Here is a 10,989-nt window from a genome sequence, read left to right on the forward strand (position 1 = left end):
CCTCACTTCTAGGGCTAATAAGCCACCTCCTGGGTACAGGTTACAGAGGCTTACATGGCAGGGGACATTCCAGAGAAAGGGACAGAGCTTCCTGTCTGGATAGGAGACACCCCCCAGCTGTCACCCCAACAAGCCTAGTTCCCCTTCTCCACTCAACTTGGCCCAAGGGACATAGTCTGTGACGGTGATCAGGGAAATGAGAGCGATGGGAAGGCCTCACAAGGGGAGAGGAACAGACTGGCCCCAAAGCACACGGCTCACAGATAAGATACCCGCTATGCTACTGGGAACAGACCCAAAGCTAGGATTTTCCCCTAGCTCCCCTGTGCCTGGGGCCACCTGTCAAAGGCCTCATGAGGCACACGGTAGGTATGGTGGCACTCACTTTAATCCTAACCCTGAGGTGGGCAAGGCAGGCAGGTCTCTGAGTACCAGGTCTACAAAACAAGTCACAGATCAGCCAAAGCTCCGTGTGAGACCCTGCTCAACCATCCAGACAAAAACGTTCAGTGTGGACTCTGGGAAGGAGAATGGGACCTCTCTGAGGAGAGACAAAAAACCCAGGACCGAGGTCACCGGAAAGGGTCTTTCCCCAGCCTCAGCATTCCCAGAGCCTTCTTGGTCACCTAAGTTCAGGTGTCACATGAACGTCGATGTTGTGGCTGCAGGCAGATACCACCTCTCTGGAGTACCAGTTCTCTGGGACCCGGTACTCCAGAGGTCCATGCTTCAATATGCAACACATGTTCTGAAGTGTGTTATCTCTGTGTGTGCAATGGGCTGTGTGTGTGTGTGTGTGTGTGTGTATGCACACTCGTCTTCTCCATGTGGGACCATGTCTGTTTGCCATCTGTATGGTCATATGTGTCAATGTGCTGTCTGTTTATGTGGTATGTGTGTGGATAGCTCTTTGTATCTGTGTTTTTCCATGTGTATGTGTTACATGTGTGTCTCTCCGTGTCCATGCATATCTGTGGTGTGTCTCCATAAATATGGACTATGTGGTATGTGTTGTCTCTATGTATGTGTGTGTGCAGTATGTGCCTCTCCATGTGTGGGGTCTGTACATGGTATATATATATATAATATGTTTACTATGTGTCGTGTACCTGGCAGTATCTGTTGTGAACATCTGTAGTATGGTTTTCTATGTGTGTGGGGTCTCTATTAGTGTGGTATGGTGTGTCTGTGTGTTCTCCCTGTGTGTGGGGTCTCCAGGTGGTGGCTGTGTATGTGCTATCCTGTGTGTGGGGTCTCTGTGGTGTATGTGTGTGTGTGTGCACACGCACGCATTTGAGCACGTGCAAGTATGTCTCCACGTGTCCTGTTTCTGTGCTTGAGGTGTTCTATGTGTGGGATCTCTATAGTGTATGTGGTATGCAGTGTGTGTGTGTGTGTGTGTGTGTGTGTGTGTCCTACTTCAACGTCCAAGTTTTTCTCCTTGCGTGGTCCGCTCTGTGTGTTCCCAGACTCTCCGTGAAGGCCAGGTCTCAGGGTTGCAGGTTGGAGACTGGATTCCCACAGTGGGACGCGCCAAACCCATCACAGTGAGCACTGCCTAGGGGAAAGTTTCTGACAACGACACCCGGACGAGAGCTGAAGTTTCGCGGCGCAAAGCCAGGCCAACACTGCCCCCGCGCGGTGCGGTGCGGCGCTGCAGGCGGCCGGGGAAACTGGCAGACCCGGCACGCGCGGCGCGCAGCAAGCCAGAGAAACGGGGATTCCACATCTTGGGTCACAGCCTGAAAGCTCAGAAAGGGACCGAACCCCGTTCCAGCCCAGCGCTGTTGACGTTGATGCATCGCGTCGCATGCCGGGTCAGCCCTTCATCATCCCCAGCCCATCTGGTCCCTAAGATGACCGGCCCAGTCCAACCCAAACCCCCAGCTTTAGCATTCCGTCCTCCCCGTTAGACTCCACTCCGCACCGAGTCCGAGACGTTTCTTCAAGGGCCAGCAGGTGGCGATAAAGACCTGGCCAGAGCGCAAGAACAAAGTGAAACTCCAAAGAGGGAGGGGCGGCACCCAGGCTTCCCCCAGGGGTTCGGACATGGAGTGATGGGGCACCCAGGTGTATGGCAGTATCTATGTTAATGCAGTAGATAAATTCTAGGAGGCCTGCCACGGTGACTCAGGCCACTTTCCCCATGTGGATTTGAACACCGGAGCAGATAAGAGAACTAAGGATTACCCATACACAGGGTCTGGATACCCATATCATGTACTAAAAGGTGGACAGAGAAAAACTCTGGCGCTAAAGACAAGAAGTTGTTTATCCACTCTCCTAGGCTGAGGTTATGGCTGGGGGTCTCCTTCAGATTTAGGTTTGGGGTTGTGTAGTGAGTGGTCCACCCCTTGGGAAAGCATTCCCTGGGACAAGCTGAGCCCCTGGGCTGCACTGTCTCCCACCCCCAATATCCAGCTGTCATCAGCTTCATCCCAGCTGTGTGAGCCCACACCAATCTCCCTCACCCAGGAACCCCAAGTGGTCCCCAATCAGGCACCTAGAGTGGCTTTTCCTGGGAGACCTAGTGATCCATCCCAGGCACCTGGGAGGTGTGTTTATTTGTGGGGCGAAGAAGCACTCTCCTCATTGCCTGGCATGGGTACACTCCTGAGCAGGGGGGAGCTCTGGTAGGCATTCACCTGTGAGCCTGCTGCCGGTTTGTGGTGGACGGCAGGAGCAGCTGGTAGCCCTTAGGGCGGCCTTGCTTCAGGACAGACTGCAGCACCAAACTGGGCAGAAAGGATTCCTAGAGGGAGAAGGATGCCTGGCATGGCACTGCTGAGGGGACCCCAGGGAGGAGACAGGGAGCAGTCCCCTGGGAGTCCAGGTGGGAGGAGACAGGTCCCAGGGGCAGGCGGGGGTAGGGGAGCAGGTGGTTCCACATTACAACTGTCCTAGGCTGAAGCACAGCCCACCCACTCATTAGCCTGGCTCAAGGGCCTCCTCCCCCTTGGCTCCACCCTGAGGGAGGTCAGGCCACACAAATCCAAGCCATAAACCCCATGGTGACTCAACAGAGAGGGTCCCCTACAGAGTCACTGAGGGCTGGTGCTTCTGCTGGCGGGCTGCCCTGGGCTGCTCACCAGCTTCTGGTTCCAGGGATGGGGCAATTTGCCCACCTGATCCACATTGTTAGGGGTGTCCAGGAAGGTTCTGAGGCCTCCCCGTGGCCTTGGGATGGTGGCCCTGGAGATGAAGGGTAGGTGGCTGCTCACGGAGGCATCCTCAGAAAGGTAGAGCTGTGGTTCCTGAGCTGACCTGTTGGGGAGAGGGGTGCCTATAGTTTTTTGGCCCTGAGTTCCAGACCCACGTACAGTTTGTAGCTGGAGGACCTAGACCACAACCCTTCTGCTTCCTCTACCCACAGAGCCTCACACTCGGGGGCAGGTCCAGAATGAGGAGCTGGCCACAGTGTCTTGGGCCCTGGGATAAAGGGCTCTGGGCAGACTGTCCAACCATCTCCCAACACTCCCGAGCACCCGTTCTGACACAGACACAGCTGGCAAAGCTGTCTGCTCACTCGGAAAGATATTCTGCCGGACTAGAAGAGAGAGAGAGAGAGAGAGCAGAGTGAGTTCCCTGTCCCCTCCCCCAGGGAGGGGCATACTGACACGCCCCCACCCTCTCTCCTTCCTCTGACTGGCAAGGCTAGACAGAGCCCTGTCTCCATGGCAACCGCAGGCTCCCCAGTGCCTGACGGTTGCCTCCAGAGAAGTCCTATGTTTTAAAACTACCTCCCTGTGACTATTTCTGCTATACCACAAAGCTGATCCCTGTCGTGGTCCTACTTCTGCTCCAACCGCCAATGGGCCCCTTTTCTCTAAAGTAGGAGGGCCAGGTACCCCACTTTGGAAATTCCAGAGGATGCCAAGAATCCGCAGGGGTTGGAGGGGAGGGGTCTCTCGGGGCTGGAATCCCAGAGGCTACCTCTGATGGGAGAAGCCGAGGGAGGCTTGAACCTGATGCTATGGGGGGTGTGCCACAGTGCTTGGCCTGTCCTAGGATTTCTGGAGCACTCTGCCCTCGGTTCTAGGCTTCCATGGCTCTTACACAACCACCCTTTGCCTCAATTTCCTCTGCAATCAAAATAACCAGAAGCCGGAGTGCAGCATTAGTAGGCAGGAGGACTAGAATTTCAAGGTCAACCTGGGATACATGAGACTCTGTTTCAAAAAAGACAAGTCTGCATTGCTAGTCTTAGTAGGCACACGAGCTCTCAAGTCTATTAGCTGAAAAGTCTATTAGCATGTGAAGCACACACATGCACAAAATATAGCCAGAAGTTGGGCTTCCCTGATTCATGTGAGTGTTAAGGGGAGGTGTCCTGGGGCTACTGAGTCTGGAGGACAGAGGCTGGGTACCAGAAAGTCTTGTCTTTCTCATTGGCCTACCTGCTCCCAGCCACCCATTCACACAAGTCAAAGGAAGCCACCCCTAGAGCTGAGAGGTTCGCTCCTGCCTGGGGTTCTGAGTTTCTCTCTTAGACCCTTTCAACATTTTTCAAGAGAGAAGATATTTCCTCTTCTAAGACTTGCTGGACATCTGGTCAACCTGACCCTTGGACTCTGTGAGGGACTGGGAAACAGTAAACTGTGGTGGCTGAGGAAGGGCTCTTTAATGCTAACAGGGCCCGGGCAGCCATTGTTTCCTTGGCACCATGTGCCCAATGCCACCCACCTCTGCTACCTCTCTGTAGAGTCATTGGCCTGCCCTGCTCTCTAAGGACCTGGAGCCACAACCTGTGGCCTCTGCACTCCTCGCTAGTTTTTTTTTTGTTGTTTTGTTTTTTTCTGGAATCTTCTGTGTGCTCACCTGCCCGGTTGCGTTCCCAGTACCGGAGTGCTGTGTCCTGCAGGGTCTCGTCTGCGAATCGTACCCGGAAGGGACAATAGCGTTTTCGGGGTCTTGAGCCTTCTCCAGCGGGGCTGCAAATGAGCACAGTCTTCACTTTGGGTACCTGTGTGCTGTGGAGTCTGCTGAGAGGAAATGAGAGGCCTGGGAGCAGGGCTCCTCGTAAGATCTTAGGTAGGGCTTGGAGAGATGGCTCAGCCTTTAAGCGTGCATTCCTGAGTGCTCCTGAAGAGGACCTGGATTTGGTCCTAGCACCCACATTGTCGGCTTACTGTCTGTGACTTCCACTCCTGAGGTAATCTGACACCTTCTTCTGGCCTCTGCAGGCACCAGGGCTCAGGTGAACACCCTGCCCTCACCCACCCAAACAAAATATAAATCTTGGACAGATTTTGGTTGGTGGCAGAGCTCTACCAGTCACACGTGCTCCTTCCAGTCATCATGTGACATGTTTTATCCCACGAAACCCTGTCACTATTCCAATTACAAGTGAGGAGACTGAGGCACAGAGATGTCTGGCCCACAGCTGCCACTCTCAGACAGCAGGCTAGAGCCATGGAGAGGTCCTGACACACGGAAACCTGTCTCCTCCTCTGTGATGAAGATTAAGCCAGGCACGGTGTGGCGGGTGGGACACTTGGGAGTGGGAGGTCAAAGGATCAAGAGTTAAAGGCCATCCTTGGCTACATAGTGAGTGTGAATCCAGCCTGGGCTACGGGTTGACAAATAAGCAGATAGAAATAAAAATAAGGAAATGATGGTGCCCCACCCCTTCCTCAGCACAGGTGTGAAGAGATGGGGTGGGCTGCAAGAGCATCCTGTCGAGGGTATGCCGGGCTGAAGAAGCGTCTCTAGTTTCGAGCTGTCACGATAGCTGTCAGCCTCGATTGTGCCGCCGAGGCCGTGTGAGCCGGGGCACACTGTCCTCAGGGTTCCACTTGTCACTTTTCTCCTTCCGGTCATGTGCTCTGTTACAGGCGGGATCATTCCGCCCGCCGTCACAGGAACTGGGAGAGTGGAGTACCCCGTGTGGGGAGGCACCTAGAACAGGGCCTGTCAGTGGGGTTGTGCTCCATAGAGGGTGTGTTATATTTGTATGTAATAAAAATGTTAGACCTGTTCACTTCTCCCTCAGGGGCTGGGCTGCCAGCCTGGTTACCTGATCACTCAGAAATGCCCCATTGGACCTTCTCCACCTTGGCCACATGTATTTACACACCCATACCCACTGATCCTGGGCCATCTTTGTGGATGCATAGGGTGTGTTTCTCACTGTCCACCAAAGAGCCATGCAGCCGGGAACCCGACTATAGGTGTTGGGGCTTAGTTAGGGTCACAGTGTGTGCATGTGGAACCTCAGCTCTGTCCTGGCAACAGGGCGAGGCTGAGACATCTCCTAGGTTCTGCCCGACAGTGACACCATGCTTCCCTGCCTGGGGAAGATCACTCACTGAAGCAATCTATCGTACTGAAGGAATGTTATGTATACATAAGTGTCCAACTCTAGACTCCACTTTTTGTCTGCATGTAGGTCTGTGTGAGGGTGTTGAATCTCCTACAGCTGGAGTTATAGACAGCTGTAAGCTGCTATGTGGGTGCTAGGAACTGAACCTGGGTTCTCTGAAATAGCAGCCAGTGTTCTTAACTGCTGAGTCATCTCTCCATTCTCCTAAGTCTCTACTTTGATCCTAGAGAACTGGGTCAGAGAAATGTGCAGTGATCCATTAGTAATGTCTGCCAGGGATACAGACAGAACAGTAATGGTACGCTTGCTCTGTATGCATGTTCCCTGGTCCATCTGGTCCTTCCTTAAATTGATTGAGACAGGGTCTCCTTTGTAGCCCTGGCTGTTCTGGAATCACTATGTAGACCAGGCTGGCCTTGAACTCACAGAGTTGCTTACTTGAGCCTCCAGAGTACTGGGATTAAAAGTGTGCACCACCACATCCAACTCTCTAGTCTTTAAACCCCCAGACAATGGCCTTCACCCTGCACTTGTGCTCCAGCCTGTTTAAACCTGTTGTTTCCTTCCCCCCTCTCCATTAAGAGCTCTTTAGCATCCATTTCCAGGTGAACATTAATGTGGGTTAATGTCAGGGATCTTTCTTGGTTCCATCTCTCATTGTCTGTTCCTCTAGCATCTGATACACAGTAAAACTTCATACATGGGTAATGCTTCTAAATGAGAGAAGAGTTCAGCAGCAGGTGGATTCAGGAATGGATCTCAGCTGGGTAGCTGGATAGTTATGCAGACAAACATGTAAGCGTGTGGGTGGCTTTATTACTAGCGGAGAGATGATTGGCATCCTGGGTTTATATGAATGAAAGGATAGCTGTCAGGCTGCTATAGCCAGAGGGGATTTCTGCATAAACAAAAGACTGGCTGTCTGGCATTCCAGCAGTTTGGGGGCAGTTATGAGTTCATGGCCAGTTAGATGCTTCAATGGCTAGGTGTATGGAAATTCACAATAGCTTCTAGAAGACCTGGTTTGTGAGTAAGGGGTTAGGTGCGTGCAAAGATGGATAGGTGAGTGGATCGATAGATACACGGTAAATCCATTACTAAATGCCTGGAAACAAGGGAGCGAACAAATGCCTTCCTGTTCCCATTCCCAGAACTCATGGCTTGGGGAAATAATAGAAGTGATTGTTAGGCAAGCCTATGACCTCCTTTCCATCCCCCAAGCCCACGTGAAGGTGGGAGGAGAGGAGAGAGTCAACGCTACAAAATTATAGCACGTGTGTACTCACAACAGCTACTACTCACGGATGGGCCTTTTTGGCTCTGACAAGTTCACCTCTTGGGAGCCCCAGGATAGTCTTCTCTCTAAAACTGTTGTCCCAGTGCAATGGTTGGTCCCTCAAAGAGAAAGAGGTCACAGCTGATGTGAGCAGAGGCCCACCATGGTGGCAACCCCTCCTTCATCAAGAGGGTCCCCTCCGCTTACCACAGGTCTGGGAGGAATAAGCAGCTGGAAGACCGAGAAGCTAGGCAGTGATTTGATGTACTCCTAGGGTTCTGTGGCGCTGAGGGTGCTGGGAGGGGACAATAGGGGGAGGAGGAGAGCCCGTTGAGATGGAGATAGTCCTCGCTTGGGAACCCCAGACTCCGCGCACACACACCCACTCCCCACCCCATCCCCGCGGCCTCACGGTCCGCCTCTGGGTCTGTGCTCGTGGAGCTCAGGTGGTGCAGGAAGTGGCGGAACTTGTTGGGCAGCAGCTTCCCCAGCAGCGTGCCCAGGGAGTCAGGATTGTCGCGGGCTGCGGGCTGCCGGTTCCCCCGAGTTCCCGTCTCCCGGGCCGAGCTGCTCGGCTGCAGCGGCGGCAGTAGCAGTGCGCGCGCGGTCCCACGGTCTCGCCGAGCGTTCGGGGACTCGGGGGACCCGCAAGGCAGGCGCTGGGACTTGCGGTCCCGCCGCCTCGCGCCGTCTACATCTCGCCCCGCACGGCCTTCGAGCAAGGGCAGCAGCATCGGCAGCCCCTGAACAGGGCGGCGTTGGGTGGTCCCGTCGGGATATCCCTTGGGCTTGTAGGCCGGGGTCCCCTCCATGGACTGGCGCCGGAACATCCTGAGTCAGAGCTCGGCTCAGGACACCTTCGCGCCCGGGGGACGCGCAGGGGCGAGCGGGGCCGCAGGAAGGTCGTATTCCAGCCCGCAGTCCATAGCGCCGGGAAGGGGCAGCAGAAGCCAACTCCGGCGCAAAGGCGGTGAGGGCGGGAACGCCAGCCCTTTGGGACGGCTGTGACGTTGACATGAGCTAGACCACGCGGAGCGCCTGGCACAGTGCAGAGCTCGCTGCACCTGCTGGCCGCCTTTCCTATCACTTAGCACACTTGGGAGTGGGTGTGTCTAGAATGTGCAAGAAACTGAGCGTGGCGGCCCTTGCCTGTGATTTCAGCACTTGGGAGGCAGACGCAGAGGCTAGAGAAACAGATCAGCGAGAGGACCGGACTTCCATTCCCATACCGTATATACAGAACAGCTCACAGCCTCCAGTGCCAGTTATCCGCCACTCTCTTCTAGCCTCAAGGTCACCAGGCACGCACAAAATGCACTGCCATGGAGGCAAGACACTTATACTCATATTTAAAAAAAAAAAAAAATTAAGGCTATTGTCAGGAGGTGGTGGCACATGTTTTTAATCCCAGCAGGATTAAAGGAGGCTGAAGCTGGTGGATCTCTGAGTTCGAGGCCAGCCTGGTCTACAAAGTGAGTTTTAGGACAGCCAGAAAACAGAGAAACCTTGTCTTGAAAAACAAAACAAAACAAAACAAAACAAAACACCTCAAGGCTATTAGTTGTGGAAGTGCACAGCTTTAGCTCCACCACCTGGGAGGCAGAGGCAGGCATCTCTCTCAGTTTGTGGCTACCCTGGTCTACATATGAATTCCAGGCCAGCCAGAGCTACACAGTAAGAACCTGTCTCAAATGCAGGGCAATGGTGGCACACACCTTTAATCCCAGCACTTGGGAGGCAGAGGCAGGCTGATTTCTGAGTTCAAGGCCAGCCTGGTCTATAGAGTGAGTTCCAGGACAGCCAGGGCTACACAGAGAACCCTGCCTCAAAAACAAAACAAAACAAAAAACAAAACCAGAGAGAGAGGGGGCTGGTGAGATGGCTCAGCGGTTAAGAGAACTGACTGCTCTTCCAGAGGTCCTGAGTTCAATTCCCAGCAACCACATGGTGGCTCGCAACCATCTGTAATGGGATCTGATGCCCTCTTCTGGTGTGTCTGAAGAGAGCAATGGTGATATACTCATAGGCATAAAATAAATAAATCTTAGGAAAAAAAAAAAACAGAGAGAGAGAAAACCTGTCTCAAAATAAACAATAAATTCAAGGTTGTGCTTGGCTATATACCAACTTCAAGGTCAGCTTGGGCTAAATGAAATCCTGTCTAAAAAAAATATGATTTAGAACAGTGTTTCTCAACCTGTGGGTTGTGACCCTCACAAGGGTCACAACGGCCTTTTCACAGGGGTCACCTAAGACCATCAGAAAAGGGCTGGTGAGATTGGCTCAGTGGGTAAGAGCACCCGACTGCTCTTCCAAAGGTCCAGAGTTCAAATCCCAGCAACCACATGGTGGCTCACAACCATCTGTAATGAGATCTGACGCCCTCTTCTGGTGTGTCTGAAGACAGCTACAGTGTACTTACATATAATAAATAAATAAATCTTTAAAAAAAAAAGATCATCAGAAAACACAGATATTTACATTACAATTCACAACAGTAGCAACATTACAGTTACAGTTAGAGGTTGCAATGGAAATAGTTATATGGTTGGGGTCAACACAGCATGAGGGAGCGTGCATAGGGAGGCTAAGAACCACTGACTTAGCGTTTTGGTTCTGCTCCAATCCTTAATAGCCTTGAGATCTGGGCAGCCAGAGCTTTCCCCTAAAGACAAAGCCTGCATCTGACTCTTGTTCAATTAATTCCTTTTGGGGAAGTCTCCCTACAAGGCACAATCCATCATTCTCCTGCCTCTGTTTTCCAAGTCCTGGGTCACCCCTGGCAGCTCACACATGACTTACAGGCATAGCAGGAGAAGGTGTGGAAGGGCTGGACCTCCTACTGAAATTGTAGACTTCCAGTTTGTAAACTTTGATGGGGAAGTCGCTCTCAGAACAGGACCAGGCTGCAGATACACATGACTTTCTCCCACCTCTTACCCCAGATGCTGACAGTGGATCTGGGGAGGAGCCAAGACCATTTTTGGTGCCCCTTCCCCAAGGCTGGGGATGAGACAGAGAGCCTAGTAAAGCTGTAGCATGGATAAGTGTTCCACCATCCAGCCACATCCAGCCAAGACACAGATTCTGAGCATCATCCCAATTAGGGAGAAAAGGCCCAGTCCCTCCAGCTCTGACACTGGCATCTCCGACTTGCTTCTTCCCAAGACTGTCATCACCTCTAAAAGGATCCTAGGATATCACACTCACCTGCTGGGTGAGGCCACGGAAGGTCCTATAAATTTAGAGCCCCCTGACAGGTGGGCTATTTGCTGGGAGAGCCCATCTTTCCACCTGCTCCCTCTGACAGCTCTGCCCAGGTGCCTGAAAGTGTTCTTAGAGTCATTGTGATCCGATCTTACCCACAGCCACTGGGGAGCAATGGGCACTG

At 52.9% G+C, this 10,989-nt stretch overlaps 1 protein-coding gene across 4 annotated transcripts; it reads right to left on the minus strand.

The window, feature by feature from the left end:
- Positions 1 to 2,509: 2,509 nt before the first annotated feature.
- On the minus strand, positions 2,510 to 10,923 carry C2H9orf50 (chromosome 2 C9orf50 homolog). 4 transcript variants are annotated; one of them, XR_002377350.1, is made up of 7 exons: positions 10,809 to 10,923; positions 7,806 to 7,893; positions 7,625 to 7,717; positions 4,819 to 4,931; positions 3,382 to 3,547; positions 3,126 to 3,264; positions 2,510 to 2,752 (listed from the first exon to the last, which is right to left on the minus strand). XR_002377350.1 is itself a non-coding variant. In XM_021155680.1 (7 exons), exons 1-7 carry the CDS (start codon positions 8,426 to 8,428, stop codon positions 2,642 to 2,644), a joined length of 1,128 nt encoding a protein of 375 aa, XP_021011339.1. In that variant the 5' UTR covers positions 8,429 to 8,559; the 3' UTR covers positions 2,510 to 2,641. The 4 variants fall into 4 exon arrangements, 2 of the variants coding, with proteins under 2 accessions (XP_021011339.1, XP_021011338.1); XR_002377351.1 differs by having other exon boundaries at positions 3,090 to 3,264; XM_021155680.1 differs by lacking the exon at positions 10,809 to 10,923 and adding an exon at positions 8,011 to 8,559.
- Between the last annotated feature and the right edge of the window lie 66 nt (positions 10,924 to 10,989).

The sequence above is a fragment of the Mus caroli genome, chromosome 2 (genome assembly GCF_900094665.2).
Source record: "Mus caroli chromosome 2, CAROLI_EIJ_v1.1, whole genome shotgun sequence".
NCBI lineage: Eukaryota > Metazoa > Chordata > Mammalia > Rodentia > Muridae > Mus > Mus caroli.

Coding starts and splice junctions, on each gene's coding strand:
- C2H9orf50 (XM_021155679.2), bottom strand. CDS start 8,428: ATGTTCCGGCGCCAGTCCATGGAGGGGACCCCGGCCTACAAGCCCAAG. Junction 7,894..8,010: donor CACAGACCCAGAGGCGGACC/GTGAGGCCGCGG, acceptor GTCCCCTCCCAG/CACCCTCAGCGCCACAGAAC. Junction 3,265..3,381: donor TTCTGGACCTGCCCCCGAGT/GTGAGGCTCTGT, acceptor TCTCCCCAACAG/GTCAGCTCAGGAACCACAGC.